The sequence below is a fragment of the Candoia aspera genome, chromosome 4 (assembly GCF_035149785.1).
Source record: "Candoia aspera isolate rCanAsp1 chromosome 4, rCanAsp1.hap2, whole genome shotgun sequence".
NCBI classification, from domain to species: domain Eukaryota; kingdom Metazoa; phylum Chordata; class Lepidosauria; order Squamata; family Boidae; genus Candoia; species Candoia aspera.
In genome coordinates, this window is record NC_086156.1 from 85514391 (window position 1) to 85535420 (window position 21030).

Consider the following 21030-nt stretch of genomic DNA (forward strand, 5'->3'; position numbering starts at 1 on the left):
TAGAGTAGATTTGTCAAGAGGAGACTCTGTCTCAATTTTCCATGCATAATGACTAGGTTTAAATACCATTATGTGTTCCACGTAACCTTGCCTTGAAAGATGATTTGGAGCCACCCAAGCAGCTCCAAATGAGATATCTGGATCATGTAACACCAATACTACATTTCTAACTCCAATATAAAGTGCTGGTTTGAGGCTGTAAAACGTTAGTGTTGAACTATGAATATTGGGCTGCCCACACCTTGAGTTCTTCCTTTCTACCACCAAGGGTAGTTGAATAGGGAGTTTAAGGGAGAAACCCCTTTCTAAAGTAGCCCCCAACAGAGGAAAGCTCTGAAGATCCATTAATTTTCTATGGCCATCTTCACTGAGGTTTTTGGTATTCGATTATGTCAGTTTTGCTTTAAATATTAGAAATCTTTTGATTAAACATTTCTTCTTATTGCTCGGTTTTATTGATTATATAATTGCTGCTGTTTATTTTATTATAGAAGTCAGTTTTAGAAGGGCTTTTGCCCTTAAATGCAGTGTTTAAATAAATAAATAAAACAAACACATACCAATGGATGAATCCCAGATTACACCATACTTAGAGAACATCTGTTGTCACAGAAAGTATCTGAAGAACAAACAGATCCAAATCCACATGCAAAAGATTAGGGTGACTTCTTCCTTGTCCTCTGCCTCTGTGTACTTCCATGCAATACATGGATGGCTGCATGCACTCCCTATATTTAAATGCAGACATCTACAGGAGAATTGCTCATGGGCCTTCCCAACAAAGGTTTAATGTTTTCTTGTGCATACATGAGCAACCAAAAGATTGGAAGGAAAAGAGGAAGGGAAATGGCTCTATGAGTACACAGGAAAATACATTCTCAGATTTTATTTTTATGGGGTAAAATAAAGGAGATTTTTTTTGGGTATCAATCCTTTTATACATATGGAAATTTTACACTGATTTTTTTAACAGCTGTATGTATTGCCAGAAGACTGTGTATCTGCCTGTGGCACAGAAACCATCTTGACCCTGAATAGATGCCATTAAAGTCCCAGATATTGCTAATCAGGCTATGGTTCTTTACAGAAATTTATCAGTTTGTGGGTAGCCCTTGTGGTACCCAGGAAACATCTCCATCTCTGAAATCTGCAGAATGATTATGGAAAAGAAACAGTTCCTCAAATGACATTTATTTTATTCAGTAATGAAGTGTTGATCTTTAGTGCTAAGTACTTTGGGAGATTTGGGGCTCATAACAGCATAAACATAAGTAGATCAAACAAGGGCTAATTCCTTCACAGAGTAGAATTCAGCCCAGCTCAAGTCTGTGCTATCCCAGGCAGCACAGTTTTTGCAATACAAAATGGATTTATGTCTTTTTCACTACACCAAGTTTATTTCAAATAGTTTTCAGCTTGCTGCAGGAAAACTGGAAGGAAATATAGGAAGTCCCTTTCTTCAATCAAACAAATTCAATCTGTGAGTGATGTGAATGCATTAGAAGGGTAGGACAGAATTTAAAATAAATATATAGGCAGAAGTGTGCATGTTAACTAAGATCATGTTTGTACAAGTACCTTTATAGATGATAGAATAAAACTTAAGGGGAAGAGACAGGAGGAACCAAAATAAGATTCTACATGGGACTCAGATGCCCTTTCATGTTGAATTGAAATGCACCTCCTATTCAAAAAAAAGCCCAACAGTTTAAAAACCCGTTGTTGTTCCTTTTTCTATCTTTGCTGATCCTGCTTTGTGGGAAAACACTGGAACCAATATGGGACCAAATCTATGTGTCCTACATATCTCAATCAAAGGAATGAATTAACTACAGTGAGATACCCAAATCACTTTCACATTTAACTAGAACCAGCAAAATAACTTCCACTTCCATTTAATTTTAAAAATGGGAGGCTAAACTCAAATTCTTTTTGTTGAGCACTGGCATCCTAATTTTCAATATTTTGCACTTAACCATAAGACTTGCCCATGGAATATGCAATACTAATATTACTATATGTAATAATAAAGAAGAGCATGCACAAATGAGAAGATACTCTTTATTACTGATGTGTTTCAGTAAAGAGCAAAACACTGACAACAAACGGTGAGGTGGAACCTTGGCAAGACACAGTTCTACTAGTGGATTTCTTCAAAAAGGGATGCTGGGCCTCAATTTTTCTAAGAAAGTCAGTGCCTAATTTTCTAGTGAGAAAAGAGGCTTCTGCAGTTCTTCAATGATGAGAAGCCATCACTCATCCTATGATTAGGAGCACTCTTTGTTGCCTACAATTTCTGTGGCTAAGCTCTAGGCTAAGGCTTGATTCAATTAAATCATTACCACAATCGTGTAATTACATTCAACAAGGAAATGTAAAAACATATAGCCGAGAATGGAAACACACTGAAGAGTTCTATATATTATTTCAAGGAATGTCTGATCTACCATCAGCCTCATATGGGCCAGATTCTATGAAATGATACGTCCCTTTGCTGTAAACCCAGATGCCACTGTGTACGGGCACCCTCCTACGTGCTAAACATCCCAGCCACTCAGATCAGAAACTAAGCACATATTTGACTGTTTTAACCATAGTAAGTTTAAAGACACAATCCACAGATCTGCATAGAGCTTACCTGCCACAGGTATGGCGTGGATCTGTGCCCGTGACAGGAGTTCCAACGATGGCTCACGTCCAGAAACTCCATCTGAAGAGAAACATGATTCAGTTTCATAAATTGTCTGCAACATCTCTGGCAGTCCCCACACTGAGGATACAAGAAGCATGCCAAAGAACGATTATGCACTGTCGTTATTCCACTTCAGTTTGCCTTGATTACAATCCGTTGCACAACTAAAGCCTTCAAGGGGGTGTCTAGATTGTCACCTCAAACCATCCAACATGCCCTTCCTAAAACAGCTGCAAGCATGCAGGCATCCATCCTCCTTGTAGAAGAGTATCCTTGAGAAAGTTAAATAGTTTCACAGCAGTGGTGCCGGTGGTGAGAAAACCCCAAGACTAAATCAAAGCTGTCAGGAGAGGATAACAGAAACGCTTGCAGATGAAAATCTCCTTGCAAGAAGGGAGGAGCAGAGGGGAAAACCACTTCCTCAACTCCTGAGTGAAAGGGACAGGAGTTGCAAGACGCAGGAACAGGCAGAGGCAAAAGATAACGGAAAAGGAGGAAACGGCTTATATCTCAGCCATGGTTTACTTCACTCTGAGAAGGACAGATTTAGCAACATCTTCTTAGAACATGAGAGAGGCTTCTAAAAAACAGAACATCCCTAGAGTGATAGATTTAGTTTGAAGAGGAGACTCCTGAAAAACACAGCTGAAGCTCCCTGTCATTCTTACAAAGGGCCCATTTTTGTGAGATGCAAGAGTCCGCTCCCGTTTCACAATTGTTTCCCAACCCAGACACCAAATGAGATGGCTTCTGCCGGGGGTGACCTGAAATAGAACGTCAGGGAGGGACCAGCTATAAATAAACTCAGCTGAGCTCTCTCGAAGCAGGGAGGGTTCAGGCGAAAGAAGCCGCCTGCCTATCAGGAGCTGTATTTCAACCACAGGGGTCAGCGGAAAAAGATTCCCGGAGGGAAAGGCTGTGCTGCCTGCCGACCAAGCAAAGGAAGGCGACGCAAGAACAAAAGGGAGGGGAATGACCGTTTCTGTGTTCTGGATGCCAGAGTCCACCTACGGACATGGCCTGGCTGGTTAAAATGCTCATTCAAGCATGGGGATCATTGGAACAACAGCGGCGAAATGCCAAAGGCTATAATCTTAACTCCATATTTGCAGGAAAGAAAAGCTGCATACAATCTGCCAAAAAAAGAAAGAAAGAAGAAAAAAACCACAACCACCACCAAGGTAACTGCAATTATGTCCTTAAAAGCAAAAAGCATGTATCCTGGATAAATTATATATTCTGAGTGTGTATTAACATGTATTCTTTATTATTACAGCTCCTGAAGAGTTATCCAGGAGAGTCAGATAAATTTTATATTTTATCTGATGTGAACAACAGCATTCATTAAACACTGCGAAATTCTGTCAAAAGAGCAAAGATGACTTTATTAGCTGAAGAACAGATAAACGTGGAGGTGGGCAACTAAATTCAGTGAAATTGCTTGTGATCTGTTTTTAGATTTCTGTTCTTATACTTCCTAGCAATTTGGGTGTTCTACAAGTGTGTTGACCAACCCCCAGATTTCTCAGCAAGGGCCAAATTGGCCGGGGAATGCTGGGAGCTGAAGTCCGTACATCTCGAAGGCACCCAGACTGGAGACGGCTGTAAGAAGACATCAGCAAGAAGTTATTCCCCTGCCCCAATAAACACACACACACACTTTTTGTATCTCTAGCATCCCTTCCACAAGAGCAGGGGTACACAGAGTATGGCCCTCCATTAGCAACTCCCATGATCACTTGCCATTGACCATACTGGCTGGGGACAACATGATTTGAAATTCAGCATCATCTGTAGGACCATAGTTACTTCATTTATGGTACATCCTGTAACACAGTCCCACAAAGGATGAGCCACAGAGCTTATCCTTGTCTTATACAGATGCAGTCTTATAACATGATCTCTTCAGTATGCCTCACTAAATGCAAAGACACATGCAAAGGCTCATGCTTTTATTCTCCAGTTTCACTAAATGAAAGTCAAGGGCATATACCCCTTCAGTTACCTAAATTCAAGCAAGCTCTACTGGTTCCCAGGCCCATGTGGGTAGTTTCCACTTATTATCTCCTGCATATCAGTTTGTCTGTGACTCAGCTGATCCAATGTAAAAGTTAGCTCCTCTGTAACCCACCACCTTTCTTGCCTTTACTCCATGCAAACCGTAGCAATGACCAGAGAGCTTTAGAGCATGTGAGAATGCAACTGTGCACTACAAAACACCCTAAACTTAACTAACTTTCCACTGTTTCCCACCTTTTAAGTGCAATATTTCAAGACAGTACGTGTAAATAAGTGAAGGTTTTACTGAATATACTTAGAATAAAGGAAGGGCAATGAACAAACTTTTATAGCAGAGTACTTATTTAATATTTAAATAATATTTAAAGAAATATTATTTAAATAATAATATTTCCATACAACTAAATGCAACACTCCTGAACTTCACAACCAGCTAGATCTGCACCCTCACCAGATGAAATTAGGTAATGGGATGCATCTAGCTTGTAGGCTCTAGCAAAGTAGGTTGGCACCAACAGTACTGAATTGTTGCTGATAAAGTCGCAGTATCTACATACCTTCCTATGACATTGAAATCATAGATCATAAAAATAAATGAAGTTCTTTCTCCTTAGGAGCAGATCCCATGGCAATAGATCTGAGGCCTGCAGTTTAAGCCAACAGGTTCAAGTTGTTGATCTTTTCCCAGGTTCTCTTTTTTAAAACTAGCTCTTCCTCAAGCTTCACCTAATCTTTGGACCTGGCTATCCTACAGTGTAGAATAGGGGCTAACATTGGAGATTGGAGAGATGGGAGCCATAGACAGGGACCAGGGCCAAACCAAGCCAATTTGTTGTCCCACTAAAGCCAACATTTGCTTCACTTTATGGGACTTTTTGGGTAGACTTGGTATTCTATACTTGGTAGAATGCTTTGGCACTGAATTCCTTCAGGACCTAGACTAAAATTTGGCTCCTCACAAATACCTTTGCTAAAATGTTTGTATGTGATATATTTTTACTCTGTGATTTTGTTTCCCAACATTTTTCTTGGTAATATTGTTTTATATTTTGAAAGCCATTTTAAGCTGTGAGGGAGGGAGGGAGGGACCATTTCTGTGTGGTGACCTGTCCCATCTAGTAATATAGTTAGCACTGCTCACAAGGGGATTAGCAATGCTAAAGATATTCCAAGTCTTCTTTGAGCTTTAGATTTCATTTTAAACAAAGCAATCTGTAGCCCTCTTGACTGTGAAAGCTTAAGAAAAATATTCAGGCAATATTAAACCTATAAAGCCCTACACGGCATAGGGCCAGACTATTTGCAGGACTGCCTTTCTCCCATTGTCTCTGCTCACCACACCAGATCTAGCAAAGAGGGCTTGCTACGCATCCCTTCTACCAAACAATGTCACCTTATTGGACCTCAGAGCTATGCCTTCTCAGTGACAGTGCCTGCCCCGTGGAACAGCATCCCCCACCCCGAGATTCAGATGGCCCCAGCCCTGTTAGCCTTTTGCGAGGCACTGAAGACCTGGCTATTTTCCCAGGCATTTGGGCCTGCAGGTACAGAGAGTAAGGAAGATGACCTTGATAGAAGTATGCAAGAACAGTTACCTAGGCAAAGAGGGCTGAAAAAAAATTTCAGCCACTAGCAACAAGATAATATTCAAAAGAGGCTCAGGCAGACACCACCTCTGATTCCCTGGAGTGTAAGAATGGGGAAGAGCTATAGCACAATCAGACTTTCAAGATTCTGTTATTATAGCTAATCTCAATAAAAGTAGTTCCGGCCTTCCTATGGAGTTGATTTTCTGGTCTGGTTTACTTACAGTAATGGGGATGACAGAAGGGTAGATGAACTCTGCTGTTGTTGATATGCTTTTCTGTGAGTGGGGTTAATATTTTATCCTTGGGTGCCAGGGGCTGTATGTTGTGGTTTCATCTTTAAATCTTTGTACACTGCCCAGAGTCACCTATGTGAGATGGGCAGCTAAATAAATAAATAAATAATCATTCTCTCCTGTCACTCATTAAGAATAGAATAAAGTAGCTCATAAATATATTGAGCTACAGTTGTAATCGAAATTATTCAACCCCCATTGCAAATCAGGTTGATTGTCAAAATGAACAGACTTTCAGCTGTTTGCAATGAACAAATCAAACAAAAGCAATTAAAATAGCTCAACACAACGAATGTTCAAGTGGTGTCCCCAAAGTCAACTAAAAATGCAACTTAAAATGACTTCTCCAGTCTCAAAATTATTCAATAGAATCTGTCACAACAGCACACATACAGTTTGCAAAACAGGTGTTGTCTCAAGCACACCTGATGCAACTAATCAAGGGCTTCATTAGTTGCACCAGGTGTGCTTGAGCTGGAACACATGAAATACCTGAACTGGCTAGGGGTTTGTTGAGTGTCATGTTTGACTGCATGTTAGAAATACAGTATGGCTAAGTCAAAAGAACGGTCCAAAAAGGTAAGAGAAGAGATCATCACCCTTCACAAACAAGGAACAGGATACAAAAAGATAGCGAAGGCACTGACTGTTCCTAGAGACACTGTTGGAAGCATAGTTTGCAAGTTCAAAGTTCAAAGTTCAAGGAACGGTGGTTACACTACCTGGATGGGGCAGAAAAAGGAAGCTGTCAATGGCTGCAACCAGATTTCTGAGAAGGCAGGTGGGGAGAAACCCTTGAGTGACTGCAAAAGACCTGCAGCAAGACTTGGTGGCAACAGGCACTGAGGTTTCAGTGAGCACAGTAAGGCGCATACTAAACACAGAAGGTTTCCATGCCAGAACTCCAAGACGTACACCACTACTGACCCAAAAGCACAAGAAAAGTTGGCTCCAATATGCTCACAATCATATAAATAAGCCACAGAAGTTTTGAGATTCTGTTCTGCGGAGCAATGAAACAAAACTGGAACTTTTTGGCCTGATGGATCAGTGGTATGTCTGGAGGAAGAAGCAGCATACACCGAAAAGAACACTGCCTACACTTAAGCATGGTGGTGGCTCAGTGATGCTCTGGGGCTGCTTTGCATCCTCTGGCACTGGAAACCTGCAGCGTGTGGACGGCAAGATGGATTCATTGACGTATCAGGAAATCCTAGGAGAAAACGTCACGTAATCTGTAAGGAAGCTGAAGCTTGGGTGTCATTGGACCTTCCAACAGGACAATGATTCCAAGCATACCTCAAATTCCACTAAGGCTTGGGTGCAGAAGAAGTCCTGGAAGATTCTACAGTGGCCATCACAGTCACCTGACTTGAACCCCATAGAAAATCTCTGGTGGGATTTGAAGAAGGTGGTTGCAGCACGCAAATCCAAGAATATTACTGAATTGGAGGCCATTGCTTATGAGGCTCATGGGCTAAGATTCCTCAGGAATGCTGCCAGAAGATGGTGTCTGGCTATGCATCACATTTGCAGCAGGTCATAACAGCAAAAGGGTGCTCTACTAAGTACTGAAGATGCTTGCCATGAAGGGGTTGAATAATTTTGAGACTGGAGAAGTCATTATAAGTTGCATTTTCAGTTGAATTTGGGGACACCACTTGAAACATTCATTGAGTTGAGCTATTTCAGTTGCTTTTGTTTGATTTGTTCATTGCAAGCAGCTGAAAGTTTGTACATTTTGACAATCAGTCTGATTTGCAATGGGGGTTGAATAATTTCGATTACCACTGTACCTGTATTCACAGTTTAGTCAGATTCTTCTCCTCCCTCTTAGGTTCCCTCATTGCAAAACATCTGGCTACAGGAATCTGCAGGAATCTCTCACTGCTTATGCCCAAGATCTTACATGAGGCTCCTCTGTACCAACATTAGAGCAGAACAGTAGAATTGCCTAATATGCCTATTGTATGCGGTAGTGGATTGCTAGATCATTTTCAGATGCAGAGTGGCTTTGCAAAATAGGTCACTACAGTTCAATTTTCCAGATGGAGAATTAAGATGAGGGAGGACAGCATAATTCAGGACAGAGGAACCTCTAATCTAATATTCTCTCAGTCCCAAACACTGTAGCCAACTTGACCCAGAAAACAAGACACATATGGCAATTCAGTGGCAAAGTGTATGCTTTGCATGCTTAAAGGTCTAAGTTTAATTCCCTGCATCACCAGGATAGGCTGAGAATTAGCCATCTATAAAACCCTGGAGAGGCACTATTAATCCATAGAGTAAATGGGCAGAAGGATGCATATTTTATTTTATTTATTTTATATCCCGCCTTTATTATTTTTATAAATAACTCAAGGTGGTGAACATACCTAATGCTCCTTTCTCCTCCTATTTTCCCCACAACGACGACGCTGTGAGGTGGGCTGGGCTGAGAGAGCAACTGGCCAAGGTCACACAGCCAGCTTTCATACCTAAGGCGGGACTAGAACTCTCAGTCTCCTGGTTTCTATATACAGTCCATAAACCATAGGCTGCCCAACCCAATGTAACCAACACTGTGCTAAGTATTATCAATAGTCTGGCATGGTATATAGCCTCTCCCTATATGCCCAAGATTGCTTTTCTCATTCCCTTATCCCACGTTAGAGGAATAGGTCACAGGCTGCTTATCCCTGCAGCCAACTGGATATTTCTAGGCTGGTCAAGAGCAAGGCCTGTATTTACCAGCATGTTATTTCAAAACCAGAGTTTTAAAATAGCCCTGTGTTATTTATAGGCTTCTGGCCTACTCAGTCCCTCTCTCTACACCCCACCTCATGTGCTTTTAGACAACGTCAGAGAAGTTATTTATGTAGACATGAGTGGATGGGAAACCATTGGAGCCCTTTCATCCATCCACACACGTCTCCCTGCATGTCTCACCTTTTGGATCAAGTCAAGGGAGAGTGTCACAATACAAGGACAGTAGATACCACATATGGCTCTCACCCCACCTGGAGGCCTTGAATTTAGTTTCAGATGGACAGTAACACACCACAGGGCTTTTCACCTTTTACCAAGCCCATCCCTGCCCAGCCAGGGGTAATGAAATAAAATAAACATATGCATGCACAACTTCACTAAGCATGTCATTCTCAAAATGTAAACAAGTATTTGAGAGAATACACACACACACACACACTCTGTATATATTGCTTAATTGTTAGTCATCTACCTCAGGGAACCAGAAATCAGTAATACACAGAGAGAGAGAGAGATTCTGTTAGTGAGATATCACATTTCCCCTGCACATTAATTGTATTGTTTTTTAAATCTAACTCAAGCATGCAGAGCTTTTATAAAAGCCTTCTTTCCCATAGTGAATGTATTGCAACTGTCATGCATTAAACAATTGCCTGAATGTCAATCCTACTCAAAAAAGAAGACTGCATCAAGTACTGAAGGAGTTAGGAAGAACAAAAAGTCCCCAAGTACCACAAACAAACAAAAGACATGAAACAGATAGGCATAAAATTTTTTTTAAAGTACTTCTATGTACTTTATGTGAATGTAAACAAGTGTTATACTGTACATGTCAACCAAAATGCTTGGCTTGTCTCTATTAAATACAGTACTGTTTTAAACTCTATTTTTCCTGTATGTCTGTCCTACTGTCTTTTAGTATTCCAGGACTGTCTGTTCCTCCTTGTTCACTCATAAGTGTAGATACTGCATGTTAGTATCACTAGCAAAGAGCAAAACTCCCCCCTTCTTTTAATAACTTATTTAAGGAGGACTGAGAATTTCTCCCCACTGTTTATAAAGGAAGAAAAACAGAGTCACATAAGAGAACAGCTGTCCCAGTCCAAGCAACCCCTTTCCTGTGATGGATACACGTTACTGTGATCCTTTTTTTGTTTGTTTGTTTCAGTGCCTAGGATGTCCCTAGGAAGCCAGCAAGCAAGATTAGAATGCAATCACCCAACAAATATTATCCCTCTAAGTTTGAAATTTCCATTTCCTACTTCATTGTTTTATGTAATTCTTCACTTCTGCTTCTCAGTGCATAGCATGAACCTTGCCCTTTAGAAGACACAGTATTTGGTGATGTTCTCTGTTAGATTCAGGAATAAAGGAATGACTTCTCCTCCAGATAACCTACATTGTAATATATTCAACCTACAAGGAAAAAGGAAGGAGTAGATGGAAAAATAAATGTAACGTTCACTGCATATTCATAGATTTGTGGCTGAAGTTTTATTTTCCCCATGTAAACTATACAGCAGTATGGTTTTTACGTCCTTCAGAAAATACGGAAATTTAGCTGACTTAGTTTTTCCAAACAGCTGCGTATTTGGTGATGTATTTCTTATTTTGTCAAGCTGGACCAGTGGTTGCTTTGTAACATTATCTACCACTGGTTTATATTTATAAAGCTAAGCTTAGCTGTCTAGCGTTGCTGTTATAAATACCTATATAAACTCTTAGCTACCTTGTCATGCATACTAGTATGTTATCATTCCACAGAACTGTGTGGTCTAATCTGAGAATCCAGCAAAAGGGTCATTAGTTGTACTGATGCCAGAAACTCAGTATCTCATGCTATAAGGTTTAAGAAAGTGGATCATGAAAAATATTTGATTAGTCTGGTGTTCTAGCATTAGCCAACCAGAAGGACCTGGGAAGCTCACAAGCAAGGCAAAAATGCTCTCTTATGATGTTGCTCCCCAATAACTAAACTTGTGGTATACCATCCCTGGAAAAGGAAGTTCTGTGTAGCAGCTATAATCATGCTGATTAATCTCAGTATAAGTTAGTGGGCCATCATTATATTTTTGGGGCATGTACATAGCAATTGCACACAACAGTAGGAAGACTTACAATGAAGAACCGTCTTTGCAATATATGCACAAAGAACCTACCAGGCAGTGCCACGTTACTCAACCCATTGCTTTCCCCAGAAACAGGGGAAAGTCAGAAGCAAGAAGGAACAGCAACTGTGAGCCATGATGCCCTAACCCATCACCTAGCAAAGCTGTATTAAACCCTGAAATCTGATCTGATAAATAAATCCATGTCCCAAATTATTTGAGTTGCAATAATCCCCTATGACCAGCATTTTCAATTTGTTGTTGCATATCAGCTTTGAGTTCAAAATTAGCACATTCTTCCATAAACTCCACTTGCATTCTGCTTTTTTTCCAAGTACCTATGCTTGCACACATCGTACAATCTCCCACCCACCCATCTACCTTTTAGCAGGATGATAAATGGAGAAGAGCTCAATCGTTACCTGACTAAGGCCAACAGGATTCAGAGGAAGGAACCTATCACAGGAGCCACGCAAGTAGGAATCTTGCAATAAAAACCAGAGACTTTGGGTTGCACTGCACTTTCCTGAAAAATGTTGTTCTCACTTGATTTGTGTTCATACACAAGTGAGGCATCCCATATTAAGTAAAAACAAAAAACAAAATATCAAGGCTGTTGTCCTGACAGAGATAATAGTTCAGGATAAAACTGTGGCCACACCATCCCAAAGGAAAGAGACAGAGCATTTTGTGGCCTCCAAGAAATCTGGCGATCGTGCAAATCACAGAATGTTGGTTCACATTACTTTGAGTTCTATCCTGAGGAAGAACAATCAGTTCAACATGTGCATAGGTAACTTTACATGACAACTGAATATTCCTTGCATTTGACATCTATTTGTTGCCAAGGATGGCCATTCTTCCCTTTGCAATGTAATAAACCGAATGGACTATGTTTCCATGACACACTTAACCATGCTTAACTGAGCCACACTTCACTTAATTTAACTTTACTTTTGAGGTTTGTATGATCCACTGAACTATTAACTGATCTCAGTGGCTGGATTAGCACAAACTTCTAGGTTAAAATATTATTCACAACACACTGAAACACATAGCCAAACACCAGCCAGAGCCAAGGTTTTGTGGGGGTTGTTGGGCAAAATGTCTATCGTGGAACTTCTCACTCTGCTTCCCAGCTGCTGCCACCAGCACAGCGGTTATTCCTCCTAGACACCACTACCAACTCACTTGCTGGGAAAATAAGCTGCTACACAGCCACAATGTTTCACCATGGTTTGCTTGCTCACTCCGCTAGACCACTGCAAGCATGCAGGCAAGCAAGCAGATGGGAACAGGGAGGAGTAGCTGCAGGGTGAGATAATGATGTTCTTGGCTATGTATGTGTCTTGGAGTACTAAAACTGGATCTCCACTGAGGACAAGCTTGCAGGTGCCAATCCATGCCAATCCTGGCACTTAAGATATGCATGTCAAGTTATTTTCTAAAGTTATCTTGCTCACTTCAACTCATATATTGGCCAATGTTCACAATTCTGCCTTGATCCCCCTTTTTCTTCTGAATGCTTGCCCAAATTTATTGACCATATCCCAAGATCCTCACAGCCACCATGTCAACAGAATGTATTCGAAAGAAATAAAAGATTTTTTTTGCTACTGGAATCTTTGCTAGGGCTAATCATGGGTATCGATATTGCATCTATGAGGTCATTCAGCCTCTCACTCTAAGCTCATAAGTAAATTCATGAATAATGTGTTCAGCAAATTCTGGGGGAAAGAAAAGAGGTAGGGAGTGTTCCTTACTGTACTGTCAAATCACACTAGGAAGGGAGCCATCAGGCCAGTAAGGCTTTTACTCAATACTGAATAAATTGTGGCAGGTTCATAAGGAAGCAGTTAGTGTACACTCCTTTTATGAGTGCAAATTACCAGAGAGATAAATGTAGAGAAATACTCTGCAACCTGAAATACTATACAGCATAATCTAGACATGTAGCAAAATGAGATGACAGAATGGACCTGACCACTTCATATTGGAATTGGGGATTATATTTAAGAATACTTAACTGCATTAGAAACTGCTTGTAAAACCAGCACATTTTCTAAAGGCACAGGAAGGAACCTCCCTCTCTCTGATATGCTAGCTTTCTATTTACAAAAAGTGAATGCAGGACCATTCAGAACTATTATTTCTTCACCAGCAGTCTAAAGTTGTACCATCCATTCTACCATGTTAGGAATTTCCATCTTCTCCCCCTTAGATAATTGAATGTGTAGATTAAATCTGAATAGTTCTGAAAAAAAAAGATAACAAAGGGTCAGTTGATAAGGGCACCTCCAAAGAGGTACATTTTTCAACATTCTGAACTTCCAAATGTACCTTTTCTGTTTAATGTATGCCAGCCACAACCTAAGTGCTTTCTAAATGTGTGGACAAACTCCCAGAATTCTCAACATGGGGTTCAGCTGGGGAAGTTGATTATGCCCTTGCTAATATTCTCTGTATCTTTTAAAACTGTAAATTAATATGTTGGAGATGGCAGCAACAGGGGACTGTCATACATTCTCATAATGGTTTCTATTCCATTGTAATACCTTCTGGCTGTACCTCTCCAAAAGGACAACTCACCATGAAGTGGAGCCAACTGATGGCATATTTTGCATGCTCTGGAATGACTGGTAAGAAATTCGTTAAGACTGAGGATATACAGTAGGTCCTCTACATGGGAAGGGGATGGAGCTCGGTGGAAAAGCACTTGTTTTGCACAGAGACGGTTTGGCATTCAATATTTCTAGAAAGGACTCACAGAGAATCTTGCATGAAATTCTCAGAGCACGGAAATCAACCTCTGCAAGCAACCCATCAACCTCTTGAGAAGTACAGATCTTTTCAACAGCTTTCTATCTCCAGTAGCCTGCTCATTCCAAAAGAACTGGGTACCATAAAGAAAATGGGAGGGAGGGAGCATGAGATAAATGGGTATTAGAAAGAAAAGGGTATACCACAAGCTCACTCCTTGCTTTAGTCGCTGCCATTATTGGCACACAACTCCCAACATCTAACCTCTGCTCTTCAGCAGGAAAAGATTGCCAACCCTTGTCCTAGAGAACCATGCCAATCAATATAGACAACATCGAGCTAATACTGTCCGTCCAGTATAAGGCACCTTACTGTGTCCATTTCAACTGGCTGATGAGTAAGAAGAATTGGCCACCGTTCAACGGTATAGTACCCTGGAGAGAACTTATCCATCCCCTAAGTTTAGCAAAGGGGTGAGATGTTATGTGTGTAGTTTCAACAACTGCCTTGTTCTTTCTTACATTTGCTGATCAGGGAAAGCTGCATTGTTATAGGTAACCTAAGGGGCTGCGGTGGCTCAGTGGTTAAGAAGCTGAGCCAGAGGACCATTAAGGTCGGCAGCTCGGCAGTTTGAAACCCGAGAGCACAAGCCACGTGACAGAGTGAGCTCCCATCAACTTGTCCCAGCTCCTGCCAACCTAGCAGTTCGAAAGCATGCAAATGCAAGTAGATGAATAGGTACCACTTTGGTGGGAAAATAACAGGGACATGAAAGGAGCCCCCTTGGGCATCCCCCAGGCAACGGTGACATCACTGGCAAATTCTTTTAATACAGAAGCTCCCTGGCAGGTGCTTCTGACATGAAAAAAAAAAGTAACCTGATTGCTTTTCTTTTTTTCATTTAAAGAGATATATTCTCCACAAATATGTTTATAGATGGACAGGTTGTTACTACAGTACAATAGATGCTCAATATAACATTAATAGAAGTTACCAAGTAAAGTACTTTGAGGTTTTCATAATATTAAAAAGGAAAAAAGAAATAGGAATTTTTGAGCTTAGTAACAAATTCTCCACTATATCATTGTTTATAAATATTAAAAAGAAAAGAAAAAAAGAAAGGGAAAATGTCATGGGTACTGATGGTGAGCAGGCAGGGGCCTCTATCCAGCGGGGAAAACGCATGCATAGTACTGAGGAGTTAAGCAGCCATTCAAAGAGACACAGATCAGACCCGCCTTAACCTTTGGGGTTTATCTGTCTGGGTTTTTCCCACGCTTCTTCGGTTTGTTAGGATTTTCTGTCTAATGTAGCAGTAATAAAGCACTAGAGACCTATTCCTTGTCTCAGCGTGGTTCCTGGCTGTTAGGACAGAAAACATCCCTAAAAACAATATGGATAAGTATTTGACTTTTGATTTCCCCCTTCTTTGTTCTCCAACCAATTTGCAGTATCTATGGCTGTAAACTTTAAAAAATTATGCTGTAAATATTTTGATTGCTACTTTTCTTTAACGGCAGAGACACCATGAGAACTCTGAGACTAATGGTAGGTTGCCCTTCTTTCAGTCTTACAAGACTCCATGATCTGGGTGTTTCCACCTGGCTGCCTGGTGAGAAGAAAGCTTTTTTGTGTTACTCAGAACTCCAGCCTAGACTGCACCTCAAAGTCTAGAGGCAAGTAAATCACCTTACACAATTTACTCAGGCAGGTATACCACAAACATAAAGGGGAGAAAGACTAAGATTAAAGGGGGAAAGGCAGACAGTGCTAGAGAATAACATTACACTTGCCACCTTACTGTATGTGTAGAACACACATTAGATCAATGATTGCCCACACACCCTGCTTATGGGCTTCAAAGCAGCAAACAGAACACTAGACGAGATGGGCTTTCTGGTCTGCTCCAGCAGGGCTCCTCACTTTCTTATGTAACACAAGATCTGCAGTACACGGTCAAAGATGTGACTTGAGCAGAAAAGGGCCTACTTATTGCTCTCCCTTTCACTAGGTATCTTTTTGGCCTCACTCTGCACTCAAAGTATATATAACTGCACAGAAAAACAGGGCCCTAAGAAAATAGCAGGTGAATAAGGAGAAGGGCAAAAGAATAATGAAGAAATCTCCCCAAACCCGTTAATAACTTGCCCTTGTCATCCAGATTCAACCAGCACCACCTAGTGGTGTTTGCAGCTGTCTGTAAAGCTGCACTTCCCATTAAATAACCAGCTCTGTAGGACAGTGATGTTTTTTTTCCCTTTCCATTTCTTCCCCTACAAGTTAGTAGAGCTGTGCAAAATCAGTGGAAGAGGTGCTTTGTAGGCATGGGAGCATGTATGAAGCATCTCTTTTTGTATCATTAAAGCAGCCACTTTATGAAGTGGTTGTACATGCGCGCACACTCATACATAGAGACAAACAGGAACAGCTTCTGAAGCAGCCTTGCAAGCAATGTGGCTACTTTAACAATAAAAATGAAATGCTTTGTTTCTGCCCTCACATGTTGTGAAGCATTTTTAAAAAAAATTGTACACAGTCCTGTTAAGGAAGCTTAATATTACCCATTGTTCGTCCTTGGACACTGGAGGAAGAATTGATTAGAAGCTGACTTAGGCAGCAGTTTTTTGCCATTCAACAGGAGACCAACTTAAGTGTAGCATAGATAGCCTACCTCTTTCATGACCACTGATCACTTCATGAAATTATTCGAAGCAAACTCAGACTACCAAAATAAAAGTTAACTTTTAGATTGCTTCAAATGTTTTTATTTTTGCCAGTGCTGACCAAAATCGGCATTGCCTGATAAGGAATTTTGATACACAAATATGAAGCAGAGTGTTTTTATCAAGACCAGCCAAAATGGTAAAATGGTTGGTCATTATAAAGGGACTGGATGACTTTGAAAGTTGGATGGGGATTTTTTCCCCCTTCTCATGAACATGGATTTTTTTTGGTAACATACTGCAGAGTATCTTTCTAGCCTAAGCGATGGAAGGCAGAATCAGCCAATAGCAACTTGCAATATAGGGGAAGAGAAGAAAGAGAATGGATTTTTTCAGGCCTCTGATATACTATAGCAGTGTTTCTCAACCATGGCAACTTTAAGAGGTGTGGACTTCAACTCCCAGAATCCCCCACCCAGCTATGCTGGCAGGGGGTTTCTGGAAGTTGAAGTCCACACCTCTTAAAGTAGCCAAGGCTGAGAAACACTGTACTATAGTAAGTATTCAAGAGAATAAATTTAATGTTGAGAGGACTGCCCCTCACTGTACTGTACAGACATGCTACAGAAGGATAGGAAAGGGAATAGAGCACCACATGCTATAAATTATTTAGCCTGGAGACTGACTGAAAAAATGAGATAAGAGACACCATTACCATAGTCCCATTGCCACCCACCCCAAATATTTCACAGGGTCCAGATGTCTTGGGTGATGGAGGTGGAGGGATTTTATCTTTTGCCCAGCAATTCTGAAATACTTGTTTTTCTGCTGTGGGGAACCATTTCTTTTTCTCCCAAATAATGACTGATCAGCTATGCAGCAAGGAAAAATGGCTCCCAGAGCTACTAAACTATATTGAGGGTTGTTAAGAAGCACAAGTGCTGTCCACAAATTGCCCATATATGTCTTATCAACTATGTCTTACCTAGCCCTTTAAGTGGGTTTCAACTCTGGATCAAATTGAGTGGGGAGAATTTGGTGCCCTAGTTAATTTATTAAATCAGGAAAATGTCAAAACTTTAAGTGTGTACCAAACACTTGATCTCTGACTTACAAATTCTACTGCTGAATGTCTGGTATGAAAGGTAATGTTCCAAAGGTTAGGTCCCTAATTGTTGCTGGGTTTTTTTCTTTAATCATCCCTGCCCTACCCAAATCCACAGTATGTGGCATGCTGAGGAAGAATAAATTTCTTATGTTGCCTTTGGCAAGGCATGTAGGAATTTTGCTTGGCAAAATGAAACCAAATAAAAATATAAAACATTTAACAAGGAATTTTATTATTCCAGATAGGAAAAATGTACTGATTTAATTCAGGCTTAATAGTACTTTACCACCCACCTACATGAGCACTAAAAACAATTCACATCAAAAGGTCTTAAAACCTCCATTAAAAAGTTGGCATTTAGATATCAAAGGGTACTTCACAACACTATACTTCTTACACTTCTCCCCCATATCACCTTCCAAAATGTACCACTTACAGTATTAATAAAAGAAGGGATAGCTTGACTTCGAAAAAGAAGGTGATAAAAATTAAGCTCCCCAAGGTATACACATTTGGAAGTTCTTCTCCCTAGCCACAGATCTGTGGTCCTGGGTTATGCCTTCCAGCAGAGTAACCTAAGTATGCCAGGTATTTCTGGACTACAATTCCCAAAAGCTTTAGTGACTGATGCCGCAAGCTGTAGTTCAGCAATCCTCGAACGCTCACTCTTGCCTTAGGAATACCCATAGCAGTGCCTTTGCCAAGTTACATTATTTTGTTCACTTTGCCATCAACTTCCAGTTTTAAGGAGAGGTCTTTTCAGCTCTTTGTTCCATGACCCTTTTATCCAAAAACACCATGGACAGTATACGTTAGACTTCTTGTATGCAAACCCTGTATTCTGTCACTGAACTACAGCTCCTAACCCAGTTATGAGAGACATGTACTCTGTACATACTCAGGGGCATTCTGATATACTTAAGAAAAAGATACGATTAGCTGGAAATACTCAGCACAGCATAGGGCTCAACCATAATTTCCTCTCTCCTTGGTCCTTTTTCTAATGCAGACAAATAATAAAAACAATAACAACAGACTTCCTTGTAGCATTATTGCAAATGTTAAGACAAACATATACAAAACATTCCAAGCACAGGAAAAAAGCCCCATAAAAATACAAAGCCTACTTCTACCACTACCGCATGTAATACAAATCTGAAGTAGGGAGAAGGATTGAAAGAAAGAAAAAACCAACAAGCAAACAGACAGCAAGTCTTCACTCCACCTGAAGATATCTAGATGTGCTGTTAAATCCACAGGGCTCAGCAGCAACAAAAGAGGCTGTATTCCAGTTGATGTAGCTTTCGTAAAGTGGGAAAAGGGCTCGCTTGTGGCTGGGTATGAAGCAGACAGAAATGTGGCGTTGCTATGGAGACCATTCAACTGCCATCTTGCACCTCTTGGTATTTGTTGATAGCTTTTTAATACCAGGAATCAAGAACTGATTCAAAGAGAAAGCCAGCACACACCACCTCTGCTACATACAAAATTAACAGGGGGGAAAAAAAACAGACGTCTGGAAGAGTTCAATTTGGGTTGAAGACTGAAATCTTAAACTAAGCCAGGAGGGTTGCCTTCAGAACTATCAGAACCAAGAGAATGCCTCTGAACATGTACGAAGTGGCTTTGCTCTGCCACTGCATATTTACACCGTAAAGGAGCAGTCCAGCACCCAGCCCCTGCTAGTTTTAGCTGTACAATAGTCTTGTGAGATTGACTGGAAAGGAAGGAACTGGCCCAAGATCAATCATTGAGCTTGTGGTTGGACAGGAATTTGAAGCTCTGTGACTTGGATCTCATCCTTCTAATCAGGCATTTTCACAACCATATGCTGCTGGTGGAACCACAATCAATTTCCTCACATTTTGGAGGGGGCATGGCTTCCAAGAAACCTTTTGAAGTACAACTCATCAAGATGTTCAGCTTCAAAGAGGTCCCCACAAAGATCTGTTAGCCCTTAACATGAAAAGCTACACAGAGCTTTCTTCAACAAACCAAATTAAATCACCCGATTTATGAAAACATAAATGTATTGTTTACATTAAGATTTTGTTTGAAAATATACTTTTGCATAATGCAGATCATGCATACTGTATTGTCTTCCACAGTTAATGTGGAAATCAATAGCAGAATTAATAGTGATATCTACAACTGAGCTGAAAATAGTCTGGAGTCGATGGCAATCTGTGACTGATGCTGAAATGGCCCAGAACGCATTCTATGACTTTCCAGTGAAGGTTCTGATATTTAGGGCAAGGACTGGCAACCCACTTGCAATCTTCCAGCCACTAAGATCAAACTGCTGAAATTTAGCAGCAAAATGGTCAATTTTTGGCAGCACATCCCCCACCCTCAAGTAATGAAGGTGGAAATGGAACCAAGAGACCCTTGGGAAACTGCTCCTATTCCACCATTAACCTCCTTGTCTTATTAGTCCAAAAATCACATAGCCCAAATTTGGACCTCTTGTACTGAATTTTGGTGGCACAGTTTTTGGACAGTTTTTATGGGGAGTGGAACAAGCTATGTTCCTCAACTTTGAGAAAATTGCTCATCTCAATTTAAAGGATTTTTTCCCCTTCTGCTACTTAGGTAGGTACATCTGGAATAAAAGAATCTCACTATTGTTCCTTTGTTCCTATGGGACTAACAATGCATCTTGCCTCCTTTTGGAAACAGGGAGTGTTAAGAACAATAATGGAATACAGCAGTAAGTTAAAGCTATTCCCAGCCACTAGTCATACTGAACAACCAACAGAAAGTTTTCAGGAGATGCCTCTAAAGAGGACTAGAAACGTCTGTAATAACATATAACTAAAGCATTTCAGATGTTAAATAGTTGTACACAGTAAATGTGAAAACTACATGGAACTTTTTACCAATCCATTAAATCAATAATTATAAAAAGGAAGAACTACCAGGGAGTTGAGGGTAGAAGTCTATACCTTCCCCTAACACCTTTCAACAATCGGAATAAAAAAATAATAATTACACAATTACATATGTTGTTTTGTGCACTATCAGAAGCAACTTTCTGGAGCTCCTAC

At 40.5% G+C, this 21030-nt stretch overlaps 1 protein-coding gene across 7 annotated transcripts in view; it reads right to left on the reverse strand.

Annotated features, from left to right (window-relative positions):
* HDAC5 (histone deacetylase 5) overlaps positions 1-21030 on the reverse strand; it is a 127123-nt gene that overhangs the window by 96814 nt on the left and 9279 nt on the right. For 3 of the 7 annotated variants that reach the window (XM_063300893.1, XM_063300890.1, XM_063300889.1), the window contains exon 3: positions 2639-2710. In XM_063300893.1, coding sequence (XP_063156963.1) covers positions 2639-2710 — 72 coding nt within the window. Of the gene's footprint in view, positions 1-560; positions 682-2638; positions 3332-3360; positions 3384-21030 lie in introns of those variants that run through there. The other 4 variants (XM_063300892.1, XM_063300891.1, XM_063300895.1 and 1 more) reach the window with 4 other exon arrangements.